We start from the raw sequence: 26,761 nt of genomic DNA on the forward strand, positions 1-26,761 counted from the left end.
AGCCAAGATTGATCAGATAGATCCTACTACTTCAGGAGTTCAATATTAAAATCAAGGACAGAAGTAGAGCAGAAAATAAAGTGGTGGATCACCTCTCAAGGATCCCACATGTAGACAATGAAGCTCACATCCTTGGTGTCAATGAAAGATTCCCAGTGAGCAATTGATGGTGCTTTAAGAGACTCCATGGTTTGCAGACATAGCCAATTTCAAAGCCATTGGAGAGCTGCCCTCCAACATTAACAAGCACTTAAGAAGGAAGCTCATCAATAATGCCAAGCACTTCATATGGGATGAGCCATACCTCTTCAAAAGATGTGCTGATGGAATATTAAGAAGGTGTATTTCACATGAAGAAGGACAAGAAGTCCTTTGGCATTGCCATGGATCCACCTACAGAGGGCATTTTGGTGGAGAAAAGACAGCAGCAAAGGTTTTACAATGTGGATTTTTCTGGCCTACCATCTTCAAAGATGCAAAGGAGTTTGTAAAGAGATGCAATAAGTGTCAAAGAGCTGGTAATCTACCCAAGAAGAATGAAATGCCACAGAAGTTCATCATGGAATTAGAGCTGTTTGATGTATGGAGAATTGACTTTATGGGACCTTTCCCATTCTCATAATCAAATAGCTACATACTAGTGGCTGTGCACTATGTATCCAAGTGGGTAGAAGCTATTGTAACCTCAACTAATGACAACAAAAGGGTGATCAACTTCTTGAGGAAGAACATATTTAGCAGGTTTGGGGTACCAAGAGCCCTCATAAGTGATGGGGGGAAGTCACTTTTGCAACAAGTAACTAGAGACCCTCCTCCTCAAATATGGTGTTAAGCACAAGGTAGCTACACCTTACCACCCACAAACCAATGGTCAAGCAAAAACTTCAAAGAAGGAGCTCAAAAGAATTCTTGAGAAGACTGTTGGGACCTCAAGGAAAGATTAGTCCAAGAAGTTAGATGATGCTTTATGGGCTTATAAAACAGCTTTTAAGACACCAATTGGCATGTCTCCATACCAATTGGTGTATGGAAAAGCTTGTCATTTGCTTGTGGAGCTTGAGCATAGAGCATTTTGGACTCTAAAGATGCTCAACTTTGACGATCAAGCTGCTGGTGAAAGAATGTTGTTGTAGCTGAATGAACTGGATGAATTCAGAAATCAAACCTATGAAAGTGCAAAGATTTATAAAGAGAAGACAAAGAAATGGCATGATCAAAGGCTGGCAAAAAGGGACTTTGTAGAAGACTAAAGAGTCCTCCTCTACAACTCAAGACTCAAATTTTTCCCAAGGAAGCTGAAATCAAGATGGTCAGGACCTTTCACAATCATCAAGGTCTCTCCCTATGGTCATGTGGAACTCATGGATGAAAATTCAAAGAGAAATTTCACTGTCAATGGTCATAGGCTGAAGCATTACTTGGGGGAATCACTAGAAGAGCATAGAGTGAACTACAACCTCAGCTGAGGAGAAAGAACCATCAAGCTAGTGACGTTAAAGAAGCGCTAGTTGGGAGGCACCCCAACATTCATATCCTTCTTGTTAACTGCTTTCTAGACTTTTATGTTAATTGCATAAGTGTTTAGATTTGGATAAGTCTTAGTTTATAGATTTTAAGTGTTAATTGCTTAAGTTTTTAGCTTCAGTAGCCCTTATTTTTTATTACAAATGTTTCATAGTGTGTGACCCTTCAATAAGTTTAATGACTTGCCAAAGAAGTAAGTTTAGTGTGGCCACTACTCCACTTAACTCTCAACCCTACCATGCAACATTAGATTATTTTATGAGTAGGTTGAAAATTAAGTTTGGAGTGGCCACCAACATGAAGAGAAGGCCTTTAAATATGTGAAATTTAAGAAAATATTGAATTGAGTTGGATTGAAATTTCATTGCATATAACATCTTGGTAAAATGAAGGAACAAAATTTATTATATGCACATAGAGTGGACGAAGAATGGTAAGAAAATCAAACACCCTTCACTTATGATGTATATAATAAAGTTTAATCATCAGTACCAAGCACAAGAGGCAACGAAATTAAGTTTGGTGTCCAAGAGACACCCAAACTAATTACCAATAAATCACAATTATTCCCTAGTTACTATTGTGAAAGGTTGCAATTTCAGATGGGCAAGTAGGCCCCAAAAAAGCATTGATAAACTCCCTCTCACATCAAGTCATGGGAAGTGCAAGTACACATTGGGACTCACACTTTGAAGGCAAAAAGGCTGGGCACTTTTAAAAGGGGGCGCTGCAATTCACGCTGGGCGCCAAGCCAATTTTGAATCCACTATTGGGAACCACAAACTGCACATTCAATAGAGCCCCTTTCAGATTCTCTCTCCCCTCTATAAATTGCCCATTCCCTCCCTTCTTTCAACACACTCCACACTTCTCCCTTCTCCCTTCTCTCTACATTTCACACTTCTCCATCTTTACTTTCTTGGTTTCTTCTTGCTTGGGACAAGCAAGTTCCAAGTTTGGTGTTGGCAAGTAAAATCATTTTGCTCCTCTTTCTTCCTGCCCTTCTTTCTTTCTTCCCTTTTAATTTCATCACAAATGGTACCACCCAAGGATTCAAAAGCCTCAAGCTCCAAGAAGAGGAAGACAAAGGAGCCAACAACTCCTAGTACATCAAACTATAATGAGCACAAGTTCCTCTCACTCTTCCATCAGAATCAATTTTTTAGGTGGGTAAGTGAGAGGCAAATTATTCCAGAAGTGGGTTTCCAGATGGGAAGGGATAAACATAGGGAGATCAATATTAAGATCAACATCAGGGATTGGCAGCACTTTTTAATCCACCAAAGAAAGTGGTGGTGAGTCTAGTAAGGGAGTTCTATGCCAACGCTGCTGCACCGTTGGGCCAACTACTCATCTATCAGAGTTATGTGAGAGGGAAAGCCATTGATTACAACCCTGCAAATCTGGAAAGAACCCTAGAAGTGAGGTGCACAAGAGCCACTCACGGCTATGAAGAAAGAGTGAAGCAGATTGATCCTGGCTTTGAAGACATTGTAAACGAAATTTGCGTCATCAACACTGAATAGATCAAGGACAAAGATGGAAGACCTAGTCAATTGAGAAGGAGATACTTGTGTCCACAAGCAAGAGGATGGTTGGAATTTGTGAGAGGGTCACTCAATCCGACATCCAACACCTCAGAAGTTACCATAGAGAGAGTAGTGCTAGTTTATAGCATCATGAATGGTGAGAATGTGAATGTGGGAGAACTAATTGTCAGTAATATTCACAGGGTGCTAACAAGCACTAAGGAGAGCACAAGGTTGGTCTTCCTTGGCATTATTCAACGCTTGTGCAATGAGGCTGGGATAGAGACCAACGTAGATGAAACAGTGTTGGAGGTGGATCACCCAATCACTGCCACGAAGATGGAAAGAGTGGTGGCTCCTAATCCACTACAGAGAGCAAGAGAACATATAGCTCATGTGCAAGCACCACAAGAGCCACAACACCAAGGACAGCCAAGAGTTCAAGCACCAAGTCAAAAAAGGCAATGGGAGCAGATGCAGGAAAGCATCAATCAACTGCAGGGAGATGTGAGCCTAGTCATGGAGAAGCAAAAGAATTTTAATTGGGATCAAATGCAAGGAAGTCTCAACCAAATTTGGGAGCAACAAATGGTGCAACAAAGGAACCTTTCTGAATTTAGAGCACTTTATGAATCCAGAAGCATCTATAGGAGACAGTATGATGTCAATACACAAGCCAAGTTGAACTACTTGTGCAATACAATAGCTACCTTGAAGCCAAACACGCCAACCTTTGAGCAAGGAATGGAGGCATTGAATACCCCCACCAAGAAGAAATTCTAGAGAAACACAAGGAAGAAGAAAGGCAATTCATGAGGAGGCTTGGCTATTAGAAGCCACAACGAGCCCAAGGACAAAAAGAGTCTTCAAGGAGAGTTGGTGGCAACAGCTCCAAGGATGCTGCATCAAAGGGAAAAGCAAAAATGCCATGATTTGAAGCAAAAGGTGATTGAGTTCCATTAGGGGACCTTTATTTTACATAGTAATTTCCTTTGATATGTCTAATTGCTTTTTGAATTAAGAGTTTTAGCATATGTCTCTAAGTTGCTAGTTTTATTTTGAGAAGAAAGAAAATGTTGCTTGTTATCCTTCAATACCAATGAATTTTTCCTGCTAATTAAAAGAAGTTAATGATGCATTGTTCACAAAAGGAAAGAAAGGAACTATGACCCAAGTAGATTTAACTAAGAAAAAGAGATAGAGAGTAAGTATGAAACCATAAAATGAAGTTTGGAAGGTGAGTAATTCAGAATGAGATAGTTAGACATAGAGGACATAGAAGTAGATGCCAAGGATGACTCTCGAATATCAATATAACCAAGAAGTAGCAAGAATGACCCAAGGCTCTGAGCATCAACTACTAAGAACAAAACAAAGAAACAAAGGGCTGAAAGAGTCAAGATCCTAGTAGATGCTTGTGGTGAAGCTGTGTCAAGAAAAGAGACCTGAGCAAGTAAATTTCTAAGGGTGTTTCAACACTTGGTACCCTAAAACCAACTAGTTTTGGAGTGCTAATTGAAAGCTTACCTTAAAGGGTTGTCTTGAGACAAAACAGTTAGAGTCGTGGTCAATAAAAGAAAAGAGGAAAACAACAAAAAGAAAACAATGTCTCTACTACTTCAAGGTGAAAACCTATAAATAGAGCTCTAGAAACAGTATAAAAGAGATCCTCAAAAGTCTAAAGGTTTTAGTTTAATATCAAAGAAATTAACAAAGTTCATGCATGGCTATATACTTAATCTTTATCTCTGATTTTTTGTTTCATTCTCATAAGGGTAAAGTCTCAGAAGTTTAGAACAATACACATATAACTCTGATTTGCTTGAAGACAAGCAAAATTTAAGTTTGGTGTTGTGATGACTTGCATCATCTACCTATTTTCTCATCATAAAAAACCATAGAATTGATAAACTCTCACTGATTCAATGCATTATTAAGAGCTATATCATGAATTATTAGAATATTACTTTGAAATTAGTTCTTGTATGCATTTCAGGAGAAAAGAGTAGCAAAATAAGAAGAAAGCAAGCAAAAAAGACTAGGCGTGGCACGCTAAAGAAACCACAGCAAGGGCATGGTACGCCAACCATAGGCGTGGCATGCCAAGCTTAATTTCCAGAGAAGGATTATGGGTGTGGCACGCCAACCCTGGGCGTGGCATGCCAGCTCTTGTTACTAGAAAAGGTTACTCAAGTTCCACTAACGGCGTGGCAGGCCAACTCTGGGCGTGGCACGCCAGCTATAGTCTCTAGAGAAGGGCTCTTATGGTTTTAACAAGGGCGTGGCACGACAACCCAGGACGTGGCATGCCAGGCTCAATCTCCAGAAAAGAACTCCCAACGTTTTAACAAGGTTGTGGCATGCCAACCCCAGGCGTGGCACGCCAACTATAATCTCCAGAGAAGAGCTCTCAAGGTTTTAACAAGGGCATGGCATGCTAGCTATGATCTCCAGGGAAATTTGCTGAGCATCTTACAGTGGGCTTGGCACGCCAACCGTGGGCATGGCACGCCAGCTCTAGTTTCCAGAGGAAAAATGCTCAAGTCTCACAAGGGGCGTGGCACGCTAACCCAGGGCATGGCACGCCAATTCTACCATGTAGTGAGAACCTTACTCTTATTTGGCATTAGCCCCGCCTATGTTCTAATTGCTTTCATATCTTTGTTGTATGCTTAATTTTCTTTCTCTTTCTTTCCTTTTAGGTTGGCCACCAAGAAGAAAAGGGCGGGAAAAGCTTCTAAATGGGGCAACAAACAAGTTCACCCGCACAATCTTTTGAAGGAGCTCATCAATTATAGCTACCCATCCACCTTGCTCTTCTTTGCATGCACCGAGGACGGTGCAAATTTCTAAGTGTAGGGAGGTCGTCCGACCGACCTCCATGGGTAACAACTTCCTTTTTCAACACAAATTTTTAAGTTTTGTCTTTTTTAGATTAGTTGTTATATTGCATGATAGATTGCATGTTAGTTAGAATTTGTACATATTTCACCATTTCTTTTTATGTTAGGATTACTTGGTTAGGGTGATGATTTCTTTTCCAAAAAAAAATTATTTTTAGGGCACCCTACAAATTTGAAAAAAAATTTTGTGACAAACTTGCTTGAAGAATGTGTTTTGGAACATGGTTTTTGAGCTAAGAACACAAGCATGTGAGTTTTGAGCTCAATTGCGTAGTTACATCTTATAACCACTTATTTTCCATTCTTGAGTGCATTGTTCTCTTTCTATGATTGTAATCTTTGATATGTTTGATTCTTTATGTCCATTATTCCATGTATACATGCCTTTATATGATTGAGGTCATCATTTCATTTAACTCACTTACCCAAATAGCATACCTTTCATCAACCATTGTTAGCCAAATTTGAGCCTATTTAATCCCTTTTGTTCTTAATTGTAGCACATCACTACCCATAAGAGAAAAACAATAAATGTCCTTAATTTGGATCTTTGATTAGCTTAGGCTAGTGAGGGTGTGTATCATTTGGGTACGGGAAACTTGGGACATTAGTTGAAGTAAAAGTGTAATTTTTATTTTTGTTAAAAATATTGGGAATTGGGTACATATTCATGCACTATATGTAAAACCAGATGCATTGATACGTTTGTATATACTTTAGAAAAAAATGATAAAGAAAAAGAAAAAGAACATATATATATATATAATAAAAAAATATAGAAAAAGAAAAAAAAGAGAAAAAGAAATAAAAAAAGGGGACAAAAATGCCCCAAAGTAAAGTTCAATAAAAATCAATGCATATGTGTGGTGAATAGGGGTGTGCAAAAAAACTGGTTTCACTGAACTGAATTGAAACTGAACTGAAACCATAGTTTTTATGAAAACCAGTTTATTAAAAACCAGTTTTTATGGTTCAGTTTAGTTTTAAACCAAATTAAAACTGGTTTTATTTAAACTCTAAAATTAGTTTTTACATACTCTTTCTCTCTCTCCTTTCACTTTCTCTCTCCCCTTCCTCTCTCTCTCCACTTTCTCCCCCCTCTTTCCCTTCTCTCTCCTCTTTCTCCCCCATCTCTCCCTTCTCTCTCTTTAGAGAGAGAGGAAGCGAGACGGGAAGGGAAAGGGAGAGAGAGAGGCAAAGGAGAGAGAGAGAGAGAGATGGGAGGGAGAGAGAGAGAGAGGAGGGAGAGGAGAGAGAGGAGAGGAAAAAAGAGGAGAGAGGAGAGAGGAGAGAGAGGATGGAGAGAGAGAGAGGAGAGAGAGGAGGGAGACAAAGAGGAGAGAGATAGAGAGGAGGGAGAGAAGAGAGAGAGGAGAGGAAAAAAGAGGAGAGACAGAGAGACAGAGAGAGAGGAGAGAGAGAGGATGGAGAGAGAGAGAGAGGGGAGAGAGAGGAGGGAGACAAAGAGGAGAGAGATAGAGAGGAGGGGGAAAGAGAGAGAGAAGGGAGAGAGGGGGAGAAAGAGGAGAGAGAAGGGAAAAAGGGGGGAGAAAGAGGAGAGAGAAGGGAAAGAGGGGGGAGAAAGTGGAGAGAGAGAGGAAGGGGAGAGAGAAAGTGAAAGGAGAGAGAGAGAGAGAGGGGGTAGGAGAGAGAGAGGAGAGAGAGAGAGAGGAGAAGGGAGAGAGAATGGGAAAATGGGGAGAGAGAGTGGGTGGAGAGAGAGAGAGAGAGGAAGGGAGAGGGAGAGAGAGAGAGGGGAGGGTAGGAGAGAGAGAGGGGAAAGGAGAGAAAAGGGGAGAGAGAGGAAGGAGAGAGAGAGAGAGAGGAAGGGAAGAGAGCGAGAGAGAAGGGAGAGAGTGTGGAAAAGGGGGGAGAGAGAGAGAGAGAGAGGAAGGGGGAGAAAGAGGGGGAGAGAGAGAGGGGAAGGGGAGAGAAAGAGGAGGGAGAGAGAGAGGGGGTAGGAGAGAGAGAGGAGAGAGAGAGAGAGAATGGAAAAAGGGGGAGAGAGAGAGAGAGAGAGAGGAGGGTAGGAGAGAGTGGGGAAGGGAGAGAAAAGGGGAGAGAGAGAGAGAGAGAGAGAGAAAGAGAGAGGAAAGAAAGAGAGGGAGAGAGAGGGTGTGAAAACTAGTTTTAGGCATAAACCAGTTTAAACTGGTTTTTTTAATTAAAACCAGTTTTATTTTTATGAACTGGTTTAAACTGGTGCACTGTATTATAAACTGGTTTAAAACCAGTTTCTTATATGACAAAGCAGTTTGGTTCAGTTTCTAAACCATTTAAAATGGTTTAGTGCAGTTTCAGTTCAGTTTATGGAAAAACTGAACCATGCACACCCCTAGTGGTGAATTAAAAAGAATGCATGAGTATGTGAAAAAGTGGGAATCATGGGTAGCTAGTTTGTGTATTAGAATTGTATAGGTTGTTACATGTGTTAGGGTGAGAGCTTAGGCTAATCAAAGATACAAATTTTAAGCTCACTTGAGCATAAACATCCCTACCTTTACCCTAACCCCATTACAGCCTATGAATAAGTACTCATGATGAATGTATATATATATATATATATATATATATATATACTAGTATTTTACTCGTAATAATATTATGCGAATATAAATTTTTTAAAATTATAGTCCACTTTGTTCTGACAGTATAGATTATACATGGTACAAAAAAATTATAAAATCAAACTACCTTTTAAAAAAAAAGTCGTAAGTTGACAAAAGTCTCTAGCTAAAAAGACCAAGGTATCTATAGATAAAAAATCAAATAATAAAATTTTTAGTTATTATTTTTATATGAAAAAGTCTCATTTTTTATTAATAATTAATTTTAACATTCGTTATCTAAAATTTAAAATAATTTAACGTATATACTTTTACATTTAATTAGGTATTGAGTTTGTTACACAAATAGAAATAATTAATTTTTATACTTGCTATTTAAAAATAATATTTTTTTCTCTATGTATATAAAAATATAATTAGATATTAGCATAAAAAAATTATACTGATAGTTATAAAATTAACTCAAAATTAATTTTTTTAAAATTATTGAATCTTGATTCTAACTTTTAATTATAACATTAGTATTCTCTCCAAATTATATGTAATAAATATTTGAAAGAAGAAAAATGAAAATATAGATTAGAAAGATAAGCGGAGAAAATTTAAAATTAAATAAAAAACTAAAAACTATGTATATAATAATATTTTTTATCTGAATTATATTATTTGGTTAATTCTATTTTCTGTAGAACAGAAAGATAGAAAAAATAGAAAATGAGAGAAAAGAGAGGAAAAGATAAAGATAAAGAATGAGAGTGAGAATGAGAGTGAGAATTTGTTAGTTTTGGAAGAAAAATTTTATTTTAATTGTAAAAAAATATTGGATGATATATTTTGATTTGTCAAATTACTAATATAAAATATAAATTATATATAGAGTAAAAATAGTAGAGAAAAATAGAAAAAAGGAGATAGGTAGATGAGAGAATTTAGGAAGGGAGTTTATTAATTTTAAAAAATAATATTTTCTCTCAATTTTAATGAGTGTCATGTGACACATTTAATTATTAAATTAGATAGTAATACATGATACATAATATAGGTATATTTTAATTTTAATTTTAATATTACAATTTTAATTTTAGAGAATGTCATGTTTCACATTTTTATTGTCAAATTAGTAATTAGTCATTGATATTGATATTGATAATGGTATATAAAATAGATAGAGTGTTGAAGGAATGAGAGAAATAGAGAAAGGAAAAAGGAGGAGGTGAGAACTTTTTAATTTTGGAGAGAAAGATTTAATTTCAATTGCAATGAGAGAGTGACATGTGACATATTTTGGTTGTAAAATTAGTAAGGAGGAGAGAAAAATTCTTTAATTTTAGAGGAAAAGATTTAATTTCAATTCTAATGAAAGAGTGACATGTAGCACATTTTGATTGTAAAATTAGTAAGGAGGAGAAGAGAATTTCTTAATTTTAGAGGAAAAGATTTGATTCCAATTGCAATGACACTACAAGATTTTTAATAATTAGTAGAGGTTTTCTAGTGGAAATTTTTTAAAAACCTACACAAAATATTTCATTTGCTGCAAATTATAAAACTCCCCTGCATAATTATTTAAAATCCCCCCATTGTTGCACATAATTAAAATTCCCAAATCCCCTCCAAACAAACCCTAAAGCTAGCAGCCGTCACCGTGTCTGAGATAAGATCTCGTCGAAATGTGCAAGAGGTTAGCTTCAACCCATCGCCGCCTCTAGCGCCGCCTCCATCGCCACAGCCATCACCACCACTATATCCATTCGTGTCCTTGCTGTCACCGCCACTGCCACCACATGCTTCGATAATCTCTTTTCCCGTTGTCTCCGCCGTCGATGCCTTGTCTCCTTTGGTCACGACGCGGTAACTTTTGAGATTTCCCTCTCTCTCGCTGTCTCTTCCTCTCTCTTTTCGTTCTTCGTAGAATCTTTCCGATTACTTCTCTGATCTAGTTTTATTTATTACTTCTCTGAGTTTGGATCTGGTTTTTGTAAATAACTAAATATGCTTTCACCTTTGTTAATTTAATTTTGTTGATGCAATTTCAATATGGAATGATAATATAAAGCTGATTGATTGCTTCTTTTTCTACTAAAAATATGTTAAAAACTCAATTCTCTTTTTTATTTAACTTTGTATTCTTATTGTCGCTTGGTTCAAATTGTAGTAGAAGAATATTCCAAGAATCCATTGTATATAGAGAATCTGATGGAGAAATATGTCACCAGCTTTAATAAAGTGACACAAAATTTTAATTTATGTATTTATTGAATGTCAAATTGCTTCATTTTTATTTGTATTACTGTTCAAATCAACAGGACATTGATCCTTATGAGGAGAATCCTGGAACTGCTCTATTTAGTGAGCCTGAAGCTCAAATTATGTGGAAACTTGCCATCTCGTTCGAACCACATGTGTGGATCAATGTGAACTCTGGAATTGAGGCAAGTTTAGTTAATTATTTACCCATTCCTTAAAAGAATATTGAATGTTCTCCTCCTTAGTTTCTGTATTCATAGCAAGTTGGGATACTTTTGCAGTTCGGTAGACATGCTATGCAGCCTTTCATATATCACTTCCTATTATTTTGTTGCTGGTATAATGATAAGGTTTGTTTTGTAAAATGACTCAGTTGTTGGGACCCCAGGCTCAGGGAAGACCACATTGCTATTAGCCTTGATTGACATTTTGCTGGAAAACTTGGCAAAAATCTAAAAGTAAACAAATCAATCAAATTTTGCTACAATAAGTTCATACATTGTAGGCTATAGTTCCTTTTAAATTTTAGTAATTAAATTATTACACATGGATTTTCTTGTTCCTATGCTGCTAAGAAGGGAATAACTAGAAATGCATCTTCTGCTTTACATGCTGCTAATGTAGAAAAGCCTCAAGGAGCAGAAGGATATAGTGTGACACCTAAGTATAAATCACCATCAGAGGATAGGATACTTCCCTAAGGTAAAAGCATCCATATGAATCTGAACCCCTTTTCTTATGTGTCTTTCTTACGAGACAATGATACATGTCAACCTGGAAAGAAAATTGTGACCACCTTGAATGTTGCAATAGCTTGGAAGTTAATTATTTTCTTCTCTATTCTCCTTTAGGGGATACCTAAGAGCAATGTAAAAAAAGGATTCAATAGAGGTCATATTCAAAGGTCTGTCTCTTAAACATTACATCCTGAACTCTCGATATGTCTTGCTAGCCTTCTTTAAAGGTTGAATGTGTTTGAATTTTGGTAGATTCAACATTGTTCTGGTTAGAGTTTGTTGATATGTGGTGTCTATTAATTCATTGGTTTATTTGAGGCATTAGCCATCAATTTGTATCTGACAAGATGGGTTTACTTGCTATAGGTTCACACAACATTGGAGTTTCCATGGCTACTCCAAATGGTCTAGTTGTACCAAATATAAAGAATGTCCAGTCTCTTTTAATCTTAGAGGTTAGTTTTCAATCTTATGATTACTGTATGCACACATTGTTATTTCGATGAAAGTGCATGTCCGTCATTACTGATCAGTTAGAGAGGTCTGGAAGATAAATATGATTCATAATTTGAACTGCTTGAACAACATATACTTTAGTTCTTGACTTATCATTTTTCTCTTTCGCTGGACTGGTGGTATTGGACTCAGCTCTGGAATGGAGACTTGGGAGAAAGAAAATAATCGTTATATATATGAGGCATTGTTATACTAACTTATTTGCTGTCTGCACAGCGTAATTTGCTTCCTCAATTTGCTGAGGATGATATTGATCTTTTGACTATAGTGGGACAATTCTTGTTTGTGCTCTCTGAAGAAATCAACATATAAACCAGTAGGAAAAAAATAAATCAAATAAACATATGCCAATCAAGTAATTAACATTACAACAACTCTATCTATCAAATCTTGTCCTATAAAGTGTGACCATCAGGTATTACCTATATTAATTTTATCATAAATTATATCCATATGCTAATTAAATTGCATTCAACTAGTCTTCTTGTCAATAGAATTAGAGTTTGGTGGGGTTTAGGTAATTAAAAGAAGATAATTACTTACGATTCAATGGTGAGGCAATCAATCTGAGTAATAATTGCAACTATGGTGATGATGGCCCAATACACATCAACAGGAATTTGCTCAATGGGAGGCTCCAAATCAGGCACATCATTGTGATCATAAGTTGAGAGCTTCTCCAACTCAAAGATCAACTTAATCACCTGCAATGTTGTTTTCACCAAATTGTTTAGCCCAATATACATTGTAGGCCATAGTTCCTTTTAAATTTAATTTTTCTTTTGGACAAGTTCCTGAAAATGATAATCCTTCAGTTTTGATATCTTTTGTCTCAAAGACACTTAATGTTGGTCAAATTATATTGAAACTGCATGTTATTGAGCTGGGTGCACAGCCAGGTATGCATATTTTTTCCTCTCACACCTATCTCCTATGTTTTTATTCAATGGCAACATGGGTGTTACACTTTTGACTAAATTTTAAACTGGATCGTTATCTCCCTTCTTTATTTTATTTTATTTACATGCATTGTCAATATTAAAATATTTAGCTAATATATATGACCCTTCAGGTTGTAATAACAAGTATAAATATATATGGCTCTTCAGGTTGTAATAATAGAAAATTTATGATTCACCTGCCTATATTCTTTTTGGAAGTAGGACTTTGTTTTATTTTATTACAAGGGTATGTTGTATCAATTTGTAAACTTGCAGGTATACTTTACCATGTATGAACAGCTCAAGAGCCTTCTTCAGTCTGAGGGTTAGTTCATTGCTTATTACTTTTTTGTATTGAACAAGATCAGTGATTCATGGAGCTTATTTGGTCCGACTTGCACTTTTTTGGGTTTCCTATTTTTGAAGGTGTACAAATTATAATAAGTACAGATTGCCATAATCTTTCAGTTGGAGCTAATATGATGGCTGCTTCTGGTGCTGGAGCTACAACAACAATGTTCACAAATCCACTTTGGGTTGTCAAGACTAGACTCCAAGTATGTCTCCTCAATTTATGCTTAATTCTCTGCTGATCTATTTCATTATCCTTGCAACCTAGCACTGATAATTGGCATACTGCATGAGTTAGTTAATGATTAGTAATATTTGTAGTTTACACTTGATTTGAGGATAAAAAGCTCTTTTGATTAGCCTTGGCCCTCCCCTCCCTCTCTCTCTCTCTCTCTCTCTCTCTCTCTCTCTCTCACACACACACACACACAAATATTCAAAATAATAAGAAGCTCTTTTTAATTTTTCTGCTTTCAAAATGGGAGCTGGATGGTGTAGATTTTATTTCCTTTCTCGTATACCAATCAAAACACTGTTTATAATATAATATTGGAGGCCATTTAAACAGTGTTTATATGCATTTCTGTGTATAGTTGAATCAACTTCAAGAGTTTGCTTATATGTTTATGTTATTGCCTTTGATCTAGTATTGCTTAATTTGAAATGGTGCAGGTATGAGTTCTAAGGTTAACCAGATGCATTCTCTACTTCAGTTCATGAATATAAAATACCCCCTAAAGGTCTTCTAAGATTGCATTCATATTTTTATTTTGATACTTTTATGTAATTAGATAATATTAAAATATTGAAATTGTTGTTTTATTTTACTTTTTAAAGAAAAACAGTAATAGTTATGTAGAACAATACCATATGGAATTATGTTTGGAACTATTGACATTGAGAATTTTCTTTTATATATAGAGTTATGTCTTATATTGAGAAATTGTGTTATAAAAGATTTCATTTTTAAATTTTGATATTAAAAAATAAATTTTAAATTTGAGGATATGTAAATGAGATGAGATTAATGAATGATTTGAAATTAAAAATAAATAAATAATTACAAAGTTTGTGGAGATTTGAAAATCTCACAAAATAGTTAATTTGTGTTAAATTAAAAAATCAATTTGTGGGGGTTTTAAACTGCCACAAGAGTGATTTAAAACTGTCACAAAAGTTCAATATAAAATCCCCTACTAAACACACATAAAACCCCCCACTGAATAGATTGTGGAGGTTTTTAAAAACCTCCACAAAAGACCTCGTGGCACCTCAATTTTGGGGGTTTTAGAAACCCCCACAAACCATTTGGTAAGGATTATAAACCTCCATAAATAAGAGAAATAACTGCCACAAATAAACAAAAATGTTGTAGTGTGAAAAAGTGACATGTGACACATTTTGGTTATAAAATTAGAGATATATAATAGATAATAGATAATAGATATATTGAACTTAATTTGATCTTCAACGAGGAAATAATTTCCACTTCTAGTTGGAGAGTCATTATATATACACTACAAGAAACACCATTAAAATCGACGGCCAAATCGACGGTTAGGCCGTCGATAATATTAAAAATCGACGGCAAAATCAACGCTGGATGTGGTCGCTATTAAGCTTGTCGATTTTTCAAAATTCTAATAAAATCGATGGCTTACCAGGCCGTCGATAATAATACATTAAAATCGACAATATTCTCGTCTATAATATGAGTATGAGAACTTTACTCGCTTAATAAAATTGACAGTTTTGCCGTCGATATTATTATACAAAATCGACACCGTTTCCATCGATATTTGATTCAATAAAATTGACAAAAGAGCCATCGATTTAATTATTAAAATACCAACAAGTTTGTTGTCTATATTTTGTTTTCTTTTGTCTATTTTAAATTTAAAAAGCGACAACTTTACCGTCGATTTTAATAGCTACATTTTTTTAATTATTTTTTCTGTTTGAAAAATAGTAAACAACTAATGCAAATAAAATTTTAAATATCAAAATAAAATATACAAAATATTAGATAACAAGACAAATAAACTTTTAAATATAATTTATACTAAATATTAGATAATGAGTTTACAAACTTATCAAAATAATAAATAATCCTATAACATAAAGACTCAAGACAAGATAAATAACTAAAATCGAATTTATATTCGTTTAAATTACAATCCAATAATAATACAAAATATTCAAAGCAAAGTAAAGAAGAATTTGTCAGAGTCAGACATGAATTCATTCAAAACAGGGAAGGCAGCAACCTGGTCACCTTGATTGTCATCATCCTTAGATAACCATTTAAAACTTGCTTTACTATCATCTGTTGGTGATAATATAATGTATAAGGGATTTGTCATTCGGTTTCAATAACCATTGTGTTAATAAATGATTTTATTTCACTTCCTCAAACATTCGAGTTCAGTGTGAATCATGGCTTACATATCTCCTCCTTTGCATTAACTTAAGACAATAGATACAAAACAACCCTGCAAGGAAGAATATGAAGTAGCTCTTCCATAACATCTTCCAATGTTATTATCCCAATAACTTCTTCATGAACATTAAGAGCTTCCACATTCTCAAATGATACATTTGCTTTGCTTTCATGTTGTGATCTTGCACGCAATGCATCCGAGTCACCCTCTAGCTTCATGGCATTCTTTAATGTTGCACTATAATATTCTGTTTTTTGTGAGGTCAAATTTGATGCATCAGTTGAGATACTAGTATAATCTACCATTTCAAAGGTGCGAAGTCCTGCAGAGTCCATAGTTAAATGGCCTAAAATGTCAAGAAAACATTGAACTCCTAATGATTTTTTGAATGTGAATTAATTCGAATCATACCATGTGAATAAGTTGCAGCATCTTTGATGTTCACTTCACCCTTGATGACAACAGCCATATGGCTTTGACCCTTTTGAAATTGAATCAGGATCTCATATAGTGGCCAAGTTTCACCTACTCTATTAGCCATTGTGGAACAACGTTAATTTTTCAATGTACCAATTTTGTCAATAAAAACATGTATTGACATTGTGGCCAAGTTTCACCTACTCTGTTAGCCACTTAGTGATAGACATGTACTGAAGGACATACATGTTGAGTTTGGAGTTAATGTCAAGAGAAAATGTTTCACTTATTGGTGCTATGGCATCTTTAGCAGTCTTCAATGTTAAGTCTAATGCTCCAGCAATTATTGTAGCTTCATGAAGTGACAACTCTCCCCCTTTACCTGCCTAATAATGAATGAAAATAAACCTTAGCATGTGACTGTAAAAGTATGATAAAGTTTCTCAATAAAAAAAAGCTAACCTTATTGGAATGTAAATGAACCAAATCCTTGAGCTCTTCTCTTCCTAGAAGTGCACTATGTCCCTTGCCAAAAAGCCAATCCAACACCTAAAGAACAGGGCTAAATTTATCTAAAATGTCATGTTTTCAAAATATAGGAGTATCGAATCAAGTGTCATATATTAAGTGACACATTATCTTCGAAATGTTGCTAATATCGGTTGCTAATGAAATCGTAATTTTTTTTATATCCTAATTTTAATGCCATGTAATTTAGTATTATTTACTAATAGAAGAAAATGATATACAATGATTTATTAAGTGAGTCAACTATGGTAACTTAATATTTAAGCAATAAAAGGACTATACCTTGCTAATTGGATATGCAATGGGGAAGAAAATCAACAGAAGTACTTTCACAAAGGGAGTCATGGTTGCCACAACACTCAAACCATATCTAGAGCACAATGCTTGAGGGATAATCTAAGATCAAATTTGTAACATGAGAAATTAAACAAAGTACAAAAATATATGTACATAACTATCAATCTATATACAAATGTTCCCATAAAAGGTATAGAAATTTTACCTCAGCAATGATACCTAAAAGGGTAGCTGATATGATTACTGCAAGCCACTCTGGGAACATTTTCTCCATAAAAAGAGAAACCCCCTTGTATAACACAAATTTTGTTTAGATTAATCATACCAAAATTGACATGAGGAACATGCCTTGTTCACATAAATGATAAAATCAAATGTTGTATAAAGTAGTTGAAAATTTTAGAAATGATCTATGTGAACATACCTCCAATGCCAATGATTTAACTATGAGGAGGAAGCTTAAATGTAAATGCTCATTCTTAATAATTGGCATAATCTTTGCTGCAAATAATATAAAAAAAGGTTTTCAATACTTAACAAAATAGAGGGACAAATGGTTCCAAGTTCAGTGTTTGTTTCTTCTCCAAAATTTCTCCTTTAATTATAGCCTCTACTATTTTTTTCTTTTATTATTAATATTTGGTTAGATATTTTCACAAACTTTAGATTATTAGCGAGCAACTAATATTGTATATGTGTATATAAAAAAGTAGAAACTTGGATAAATTAAATGTCTCTTAAAACAAAAATGGTGTATCAATTTTAAAGAGTACAAAAAAAAATAATGTCATGCATATCACATTGTACAAAAGTTCGCTGCTTTATGTCTTTAATCTGAAGGCAATTCCCTTGAAAGCTTGATCTGTTTGACAGAATTCATGTAAATATGGAGGTTGAGTAGAATGGCAAAACATGAAATGAGGATCAAATAAGTACTTTGGAACATGCAAACATTTGGGTAAGCTCCCAACAAAGAAGTTATATGAAAAATCTGCAACTTTTAATTGAGACATACGACACAAGCCATTTACATTCATATTTGAGGCATACCTAAAGAAAATTATAAGAACTATAAGAGACAGACTCACCAGAAACAAATTTTGAAGGTGTAGCTTGTATCTCAAAATTTAATAGTAAACCAGATAAATTTTCACAGCTGCAATAATTTTCAAAATAACTCAAATCCAAAGTTCACTTATGCCTCCCTGTTTATGAATTCCTGACCAAACAATAGCAACTCAAAAGTTCAAAACACTTGGCTTAGCAAGAGTGTCCATTATTCTTTTGCCATATATATGATAGTTGTTGAAGTTCTCTCTTTGGATCCTCTTGCTTTGTCCCAAACTCTCCTCTACATGGCATATAAAATAAATAGCAATAATTAAGCAGAGTAAACTCAAGTTAATTTTTATTCTCGTAAGTCATAACACAGCAAAACATTTTTTATATTCAATGCAAATTTAGTTCTTTAAAGCTAGCTAGCTCCTTCCTTGTGCTGCCATTACCTACCTACCTTCAGCATTTTATTTTTTAATCACTACTAGAAAATTAGTTATTACAGACAGATATTTCCGACGGATTTTATCCCATGGAAATACAGACGGAATTTCAGAGAGATTTTTTGTCGGAAAACCAAAAAAATGAATTAGCATAAATTACAGACAGAAAAAAGAATCCGTCGATAATTCCGTCGAAAAAAATTAATTTTTTTTCGTGGAAAATGGTTACAGATGGAAAATCCATCTGTAATTAAGAGGACAAAACGCTGCGTTTTATTAAATTATTACAGACAAAAAAATCCATCTGTAATTTAAAATTTTCCATCGAAAATATTGAGTTAACCCTAACTCACATCCTATCCTCTCGATGCACTCACACTCCACACTCTCTGTCATAGAAGCTTCTTCATATCCTCTCAGATACTATCCTCTCAGAGCTTCTTCCTCTCTCTGTCCATGCTCTCTACATCATAGGAGCTTCTTTCACCGCCGCCGCTCTTTCCATCGCTCCGTCCACGATCTCATCACTGACAGCAACGGCCATTCGCTGGTCATCTTCATCCACCGGTTCAGGTATGGTTTTGCATGGCTTTCAATTTTTGAATTCTTCTCATTTGAAATCATAGTTCCTGTGCTGTTCAGGTATGGCTTCAGGAATCGAAACCATTACACACTAAACAAACCAACTAACCCTAGCAACAACATTATCAATCTTACTCTCACGTTGTAAACTTGTCTGTCTCTTCGAATCCTAGCTTTTCTTTCAAAACGGCTTATGTATTTATTTATTTATTCACTCCCTGTTTCAATTTAATTTTGAATGATTTTTGTCTTCAGGAAGTGCAGCGATTAGAATCTTCTCTGGTTAGATTTTCAAGCAGTGAAACTGTTACTGCAGGTTAGATTCTTCTTTTCAGGGCTATGCATTGTAACTGTTTGTGATTATATCTTGCTTATAGAGGGGTTAACATTGCAATGCTCATGGCTTGTTTTTTTTTATTTTTCTCTAATAATAACTCATGGCATTGTTGCATTGTATGTCTATTAATTTGTTTTCATTTTTATTTCACAGAATTCTGCGGTGAAGAATGCCATTCCATACTATAGTACCAGGAAAAAACCATCTACTTTGAAAAATGAGAGAGAAAACATGAAAGATCAACTGGACCTTCGTTATAGTAGCAAAAATCAGAGTGAGGTACGTTTTGAATACTTACTTCATTCTATTCTATATCCTAGTCCAATATTACAAAGTATAGTTCATAATTTTAATTTTGCTGCCCATATCAAGTGGTTGCATTTTCACTGAAATAATGCTTTTCTGATCTTTTGTTTCATATCTCCTTTCTCTTAATAGGTGGAAGTGGAAACTGAACCTGAAATTCTTGATGAAAGTATTAATGCTGTAGAAATAGATCCAGTATCAAAGATTCAGTCATCACTTGATATTTCTCTTGCAAAAGCTACAAAAACGAACAACATACATGAAGGTCAACTTAATAGGTTAGAGGAACAGTTTGTGCTTTGGGCATGAAGTTTGTCAATAAATACTAGGAGCCTTGAGTTGATAAGCTGTGATTAATTATCACCTTTCTATGTTGTTTCCAATAGAAAAATTGATTGGAAAAGAATTTTTTTAGTGCCTTATAAGAATTGAATTTGGATAGTTTTTCACATGAACTAATTTCGGGTGCCATAAGTATATTATAATAACTATGGTTAATAGGTTAATACTATATTATATATAATCTACTTCCTTCTGTTTATGAACTTGCAGATCCCAAGGCCACGCAAATGGTTCAATAAAATCAATAAGAGAAGGAGAACTCATGACGAAAGGAAAATTTGAACGTATAAAATCAATGCTAGAGGCAGAGTTAAGTGATATTCAGGAGCAGTACTTCCACATGAGCCTTAAATATGCTGAGGTAGAAGCCGAGCATGAAGAACTTGTGATGAAACTCAAAGAGGTTAGAAACATAAAAGGCTGGCTCTCATAACACACCCAATTTTTTCCCTTTGTTTGAGGCCACCAATCTCAGATACATTGTTTCATGAATTTGAAGCTGTCACATAGTTTTCAATATACAAAATAGGATGTATCTTCTGCAATGAACCATTGGCTTAAAAGTATATAATAAACACTATAGGAGTCATTGTAAATATAAAAAATTTTGAAGGTAGAATATCATTCAGCAAATAATATTGTTTGTCTTGGAATTTTTCATGTACATTATATATATTTTTTATATCTATAGGTCTCTTCCATAACCTTAGAAAAGAGGTGAATGGCTTGAGAATTGATTTGGAAATGAGAATTGCACAGTTAGAGAGTGAGAAGAGTTCCTTACTTCAAAAAGAGGTGAATGGCTTGAGAATTATTTTTCACTTTGAAAACTTAGGAGCATCGAATTTTATGAACTAGTTGTTAAGATAATTCATTTCCTGTATTGTTTTCACTTTTCAGGTTGGATTGATGGAAGAAACCAAGCTGTTGCTGAGTGAAAAAGAAATTTTGAGCCTTAAAGTGGTACAAATTGCTCCATCAATTTTGTCATTTTCTGCTCTTATTTTTTTAATGGAAGTTGGCTGAAGGTCTAATTCTGACATACCTTTTTTTATAGGAGAATTTACTGGAAAAAATTAATCTTCTTGAGAGTGATTTGAGTTCCTTTGTTGAGAACGAGGTAACAGCAAGATTATTCTCCCATATGTTATTGCATTGAAATTAGCATTGCTAATGACTTGGGCTTTCTTATGTTAAATTAGTTTTTTAAATTATCTTAGCATCGTCAGTAGGTTGCTGATCTTTATATGCTAATGAATGACATCTATGAGCATTAATTTTGTGTCGGGAAATGAAATTAGTATTAAAATATAATGAACTTAATGATTAGCAATGTTGAGTATCTTTCATTGGCATTCTTTGGTTTCAGTTATTTCTAGTGTTCTCATCATGTGTCCTTTTTTCTAGTTTTCTAGGCACTTGCAGCATTAGTACTTAAGACTGGTGTTACCATTCAGCAACGTGCAGAGAGACTCTTCTTCACAAAGGTAATTTGTACTCCTTTATGAAGTAGAAGGATACACTTCCAGTGGCTTTTATATTCAAATCATGTATGCTTCATCTCCAAATTTGGTTGATGCTTTTGCTCCTGGAATTTTTATTAAATTTGTTTTGCATTCTAATAAACTATGTCTGTACAATTTTGGTTGACTAACTGACATAACAAATTGTCAATCCTCCATTTTAAATAATATTTGCAATAATATAATTATATAGAAGAGTCAATCAGTTGCTGTTAAGGGAATGGATTCACAGCTTTAATTTTTGTCAAACACTAAACAAAGCAATGATTTTTTTGGAAGAATTTAAAAAATTGTAATAGTAATGGGATAAGATTTATTTATTTGTTTATTTTCTGAAATAAATGGTTTTTGGATTTAGATTGAAGATGGTTTGAAAGGGTAAAAATAATAAAATGGTTTTTTGAATTTAGATTGAAGATGAAGATGTTTGATGGAAGCAAGAATGAAGTGACTTGCATTGAATTTGGTTTCTATATTGGGTTTGTTACTTTGTTTCCACCTACCATTGCTGATATATAGCTAAGTGAACTTTGGTACATGTCATGAAATCTATTATGATCAGTTTCACATAAATTAAACTCCAGAGGACACCTTAATATTTATCCCTTGTATGATTAGCTTGCAGGTACAAATAATCACTAATATTTTTCTAGTGCTTAAATTAACCTTGGTGTAAACATAGATATATATCATAGAAGATTATATAGACACAGTTATACATACATGTAAAAAATCTCTTTGACATATATAGCATTATTTAATTTTCTTATTTTTCAGAACTATATGTAATATAAAAGGTTATATCCATTATGAAGCATTTAAGCTTATCATCAAATTCTAAAGATAAAAAGTGGTCTCAGATGTCTTAATAACATAAAAGTTTGATGGTGAGTATGAAGGTGAGCTGTAACAGGTTAATGTAGCATAGTCCAGAAAGTTGTGAGGAAAGCTGGGATGATGAAGAAAAAGCAGTAGCAGCAGAAAGAGCAAGTGAAGTGAATTTTACAGATGAGATAAGTGGAATTAACACAGGACCTCCTTCACCAACTTCATCTAATGAATCCTTTGTTACAAGTTAATTATTAGAGCAGCGAAAATTGTTCAAATGAGTTAGGAAATTGAATAGGAGTTGCTTGCAGCATAGGTCTTTTAATTTACTAGTATGAGAAAAATTATTTAGAGCCCTTTGGATACCCATTAATGACTTTTAATTTACTCAATAAACTTTGTTGATGTATGGTTGTTATTTATTATTATAGTTGATGTATCAATACACATTGTTTATATTTTGAATTATATTGACTTGTTTGTTTATAATATTTTCTTCTAGTTTGATAATATGATGAATTTGTTTATTTTTTGAAATATTATAAATATTCGAATACAAATTAGATAAAAATTTGTATTTATTAAATTTATATTTATTTTGTATGAAAATAAATTTATTTTGCAATGGAAAAATAAAAAAAATATTTTACTTTACTGACGGATTTACAGACAGATTTTCTGTCTGTATTTAGAGTTTGGAATGGTTTCCCAAGGTTCCAATTACTGACAAAAAATCTGTCTGTAATTATAGACAGAAAATCCGTCGGAAAGTTCGTCGGCTTCGGAAAATGAATGGAGAATTTACAGAGGAAAAATCCATCGGTAACTGGTAAAAATCCGTCGGTAATTTTTCGATGTAAAAAAATCCATCGGTAAATAATTTCCGACGAGGCTTTTACAGAGGGACAAAATCCGTCAGTAATTCCGTCGGTAACCAAAAATCCATCTGTAATATAGACCAAATCTGTCTGTAAATCTGTTTGTATTAAGCCATTTTCTAGATGTGAATATTTACCTACTTACCTTAAGTTAGTTGAAAGTATTGTGAACAAATTAAACAAAATCATGAAAAATGAGGAAGCTTGACATACTTGCGCAGAAGTTCTTTCTCTCTAGAAGCTTTTAATTGCCGAAATTGTTCTGATTTTTGTTTCTAGATTCCACATTAACAACAGCAAAATAAACAACAAGATGGTAAATCCAGAGCATAAATTCACCAAAACAAATATCAAATTAAATAGGAACCCTACCAAACCACAGTGACCAGCAAAAAAATGAAAATTCAATAGGTAAATCGAGTCTCCAAATCAAGAAGAATTGATTATGCTAACTAGGTTTCAGTAATAATGATGTGATTGTTATTCACAAAACAAATTCAGAATTTCATGATGAAAATGGTAGATACAAAAATTGAAAAAATAAATATAATAATCAGAGAGAGACAGAGAAGAACTTACAAGGAGCTGGCGACAGGCTCATAGCGACGGTGACCGGCAAAGATGTTGCAACAACGAATATGTGGAAGAAGAATAACTTACATGCAGATTCACAAATCACAATGTGATAGAGTGATAGAGAGAGAGCACGAGAGAGAGGAACTTACATGAAGAGGATGGCACGGCGGCAGGCTCGGCGCGGCGGCAGGCTAGCTCTGGTGGCTCTCTGCCTCTCTCCGTGACCGTGACTCCATGTCTGACCTCTATTTTCGGGCATTAGAGAAGAAGAAGTGGCCTCACTGAGATTTTGAGGTTAATTTTTGGGGTTAAGTAGTGTATGTTCTGAATCTATGAAGATTTTGGATTAATTTTGGAAAAATTGATCGATAATGTGAACGCGAGAAGTAAACACAGGTATGATTTTTTGTTGGATAAAAATCGACGGTGTTTTTATCGATTTTAATTAAAATAAAAATCAACACTTCAACTGTCTATTTTATATAATAAATTTACACCATCCATTCAGTTTCAGAAAGAAATCTCAATCATCTAAATTTATCGACGGTAAAAGCTGTCGACATTATAGTTAATAAAATAGATAGCCAATCCGTCAATTTTAAAAAACAAATTTTACCCATCATTTCGTCGATAATGTAACGATAAAATTAAAGTGTTAAAAAATTGCCAAAATAATAGACGACATAGTCGTCGATTTTAATATTTTATTGTTAATATTTTTTTTTTATTTTATCGACGACAAGCCGTCAAAAATTGTCGACGGAAAATCTGGCCGTCGATTTTTGGCGTCGATAATTAGACAATTTCTTGTAGTGTATACTAATCTTGAACATAATCGTTGTCTTTGAATGTGGATAACCTCCATGTTTAACTTCATATCGAAGTGCAACAGCTTTCCATACGTAGTACAATTGTTCCTCTGTTGTTGCTATTTTATGCAATCTTAGTATGCTAATTGGTGGTTCTTTATTCCTTCCTATTTATAGACTTATAATGTTTATAATAACAAATCAATTATAATATAAAAAATATCAATTATATTTAACATCACAAAAATTAAAATCTAAATCTTGACTCAGCACTACTTTCGTTGTTTGTGTCGGAACAGAAATCAAATTTAGCCTAAATATTTCCTTAGATATATATAGCTAAGGTCCCTAACTAGTCTGCTTCTGTTTCTTTGTTTGGTTTCTTTTTCATACCAAAAATAAAGAAAAAAAGGATCAAATTAAAATAAGAATGCATGAAAGTTTATTGCCTGCTTATCCCATGGCTGATTTTCTTGGAGACTATTACATTTAAAGGAGAAAGGGGGAAGGTGTGTGTGGGGACAAAAGAAGCTTCTGTGCTTTATATAACTTTGTTAGAGAGCTACTCAATAAGGGAATTATTGTTTACAAGACCCGAAGCTTTATTAATTAGTGAATGAGATAGAAAATAAAAACAGAAACACAAAGTAGTGCTTGAAATTGAACCCTAATGATTTTCATGTGCATGGAAGAACGTGCATCGCTTGACTAGTACTACTACGTTAAGAAACAAAACACTGCCATTATGTCAGCTAATTATATATATAAGATAAGATCTGTTTCCTAAATCTAAACGCGTTGATCTGGCCTGGTATCAACATTAGAATAATAGAAGGATTAATTTACTAGATAAATCATTTATCTATATCTATTATTAGGTTTTGCTAAAAATACTAGTTAAAAAACTTATAGAGGATACATTTTAATTTAACAATTGTATGATCTTAATGTGAATTCTTCTTTTAATTTAACATTTTGGAAATGCTCCTATTCCATTCTTATAATTTTTCTAGTGAACACTTTAAACATATTTGTTACAATGTTAATATATATAAATAAAAAATTATCCAATAAATAAAATTTTAAATGTTTTGTTTAATTTCTTGAGTTTCTTAATAGAAAAAAATAAATAGTTAAAATTTATAATATATGTATTAATGAACATTTAAAATATTTATTAGTAATAAATTTAACCAATATAATATATGATAAAAAATACTTATTAACAAGTAAAAAGCTTATTATTATGTGTCAAGAAATTATATTTTTTTATGTAAAAGTTTCTTTTATTATTTTAAATTATGTCTTTTTTTATTTGTTATTTTTTTTGGAAATTAACAAATTCTAATTCTAAATTATAAATATTTTAATATTATATCATAAAATTATTTATTTTAAAAATTTAAATTAGTAGAATAAAATATATAAATAATTATATATTTCAGAATAAATATATTTTATAAATAAGAAAGGTGGTACATCTGGTGACGCATCATCTTTCAGCTTTAAAATGCTACTAATTAAGAATGAAAGCTTTGTACACATAAAGATAGAAGCTTCCTCGATATGTGCACGCATGGAAGTGCGTTGTATTCTTCCTTGCTTTTAGGCTTTATTAGTATTATCTTTGCTTTCTCTCATTCATTTCCCTCACTCTCTCACTCTCTCACTCTGAGTATTACATTAAGCTATCTTTTATATATCTAAGGCGCTGTGGTGAGCTTTCTTGCCAACTTGCAGTGCTTAAAATTTCTCTGCAACCAATAAAGGTTGTGGAGCCACCACATACATATACAACACATCCCCCCTTATTACCTTCTCTTTTTTCCTTTTTTTTTTTCTTTCTTTAAAAAAAATCCTCTGGGAAAGAGAAGCTTCATATGATGAGTGAATAGTGAATGGCGAGATCTAAATAAGCTCTCACATTGTTGCATCGTAGATATTATTTATACAATGAAATTAACTATAAAATTAATTATATATTTATAATAAAATCAACTATAAAATTAATTATATATTTATATTTAAATATATATATTTAATTATTTTTAATATATTTTTTATATTATTAATTAATTTTAAT

General features: G+C 33.7%; 2 protein-coding genes and 1 pseudogene across 38 annotated transcripts; 2 read left to right on the plus strand and 1 right to left on the minus strand.

The window, feature by feature from the left end:
* Nucleotides 1-10,042: 10,042 nt before the first annotated feature.
* On the plus strand, nucleotides 10,043-14,258 carry LOC112771112 (nicotinamide adenine dinucleotide transporter 1, chloroplastic). Of its 32 annotated transcripts, none has more exons than XR_011876728.1 (9): nucleotides 10,043-10,374; nucleotides 10,830-10,955; nucleotides 11,144-11,228; nucleotides 11,395-11,472; nucleotides 11,622-11,674; nucleotides 11,874-11,962; nucleotides 13,241-13,289; nucleotides 13,433-13,521; nucleotides 13,988-14,258. XR_011876728.1 is itself a non-coding variant. In XM_072225916.1 (9 exons), the coding sequence occupies exons 6-9, from the start codon at nucleotides 11,897-11,899 to the stop codon at nucleotides 13,991-13,993; spliced, it is 252 nt and encodes an 83-aa protein (XP_072082017.1). In that variant the 5' UTR covers nucleotides 10,043-10,374; nucleotides 10,830-10,955; nucleotides 11,144-11,271; nucleotides 11,400-11,472; nucleotides 11,622-11,674; nucleotides 11,874-11,896; the 3' UTR covers nucleotides 13,994-14,258. The 32 variants fall into 32 exon arrangements, 19 of the variants coding, with proteins under 19 accessions (XP_072082017.1, XP_072082015.1, XP_072082016.1 ...); XM_072225916.1 differs by having other exon boundaries at nucleotides 11,144-11,271; nucleotides 11,400-11,472; nucleotides 13,391-13,521; XM_072225914.1 differs by having other exon boundaries at nucleotides 13,391-13,521.
* A 1,491-nt stretch (nucleotides 14,259-15,749) lies between these two features.
* Nucleotides 15,750-19,041, minus strand: LOC112770186 (DUF21 domain-containing protein At2g14520-like; annotated as a pseudogene).
* On the plus strand, nucleotides 18,838-22,904 carry LOC112769081 (uncharacterized). 6 transcript variants are annotated; one of them, XR_003186360.3, is made up of 10 exons: nucleotides 18,864-19,070; nucleotides 19,140-19,231; nucleotides 19,335-19,395; nucleotides 19,570-19,695; nucleotides 19,855-20,000; nucleotides 20,275-20,467; nucleotides 20,965-21,027; nucleotides 21,122-21,184; nucleotides 21,472-21,551; nucleotides 21,998-22,904. XR_003186360.3 is itself a non-coding variant. In XM_072225931.1 (9 exons), exons 4-9 carry the CDS (start codon nucleotides 19,648-19,650, stop codon nucleotides 21,493-21,495), a joined length of 537 nt encoding a protein of 178 aa, XP_072082032.1. In that variant the 5' UTR covers nucleotides 18,867-19,070; nucleotides 19,140-19,231; nucleotides 19,335-19,395; nucleotides 19,570-19,647; the 3' UTR covers nucleotides 21,496-22,904. The 6 variants fall into 6 exon arrangements, 2 of the variants coding, with proteins under 2 accessions (XP_025669269.1, XP_072082032.1); XR_011876741.1 differs by lacking the exon at nucleotides 19,140-19,231 and having other exon boundaries at nucleotides 18,838-19,070; nucleotides 21,472-21,614; XR_003186359.3 differs by lacking the exon at nucleotides 19,140-19,231 and having other exon boundaries at nucleotides 18,838-19,070.
* The last annotated feature ends 3,857 nt before the right edge of the window (nucleotides 22,905-26,761 follow it).

Source organism: Arachis hypogaea, chromosome 18 (genome assembly GCF_003086295.3).
Source record: "Arachis hypogaea cultivar Tifrunner chromosome 18, arahy.Tifrunner.gnm2.J5K5, whole genome shotgun sequence".
NCBI lineage: Eukaryota > Viridiplantae > Streptophyta > Magnoliopsida > Fabales > Fabaceae > Arachis > Arachis hypogaea.

Bases quoted from the DNA above. Each gene is read 5' to 3' on its own strand.
- LOC112771112 (XM_025815734.3), top strand. From the start codon at position 11,855: ATGGGTTTACTTGCTATAGGTTCACACAACATTGGAGTTTCCATGGCT. The intron at 11,963-13,240 runs GTTAGTTTTCAA...GTAAACTTGCAG, and splicing joins AGTCTCTTTTAATCTTAGAG to GTATACTTTACCATGTATGA. The intron at 13,290-13,390 runs GTTAGTTCATTG...CTATTTTTGAAG, and splicing joins GAGCCTTCTTCAGTCTGAGG to GTGTACAAATTATAATAAGT.
- LOC112769081 (XM_025813484.2), top strand. From the start codon at position 19,648: ATGAAAGATCAACTGGACCTTCGTTATAGTAGCAAAAATCAGAGTGAG. The intron at 19,696-19,854 runs GTACGTTTTGAA...TTCTCTTAATAG, and splicing joins GTAGCAAAAATCAGAGTGAG to GTGGAAGTGGAAACTGAACC. The intron at 20,468-20,964 runs GTTAGAAACATA...TTCACTTTTCAG, and splicing joins TTGTGATGAAACTCAAAGAG to GTTGGATTGATGGAAGAAAC.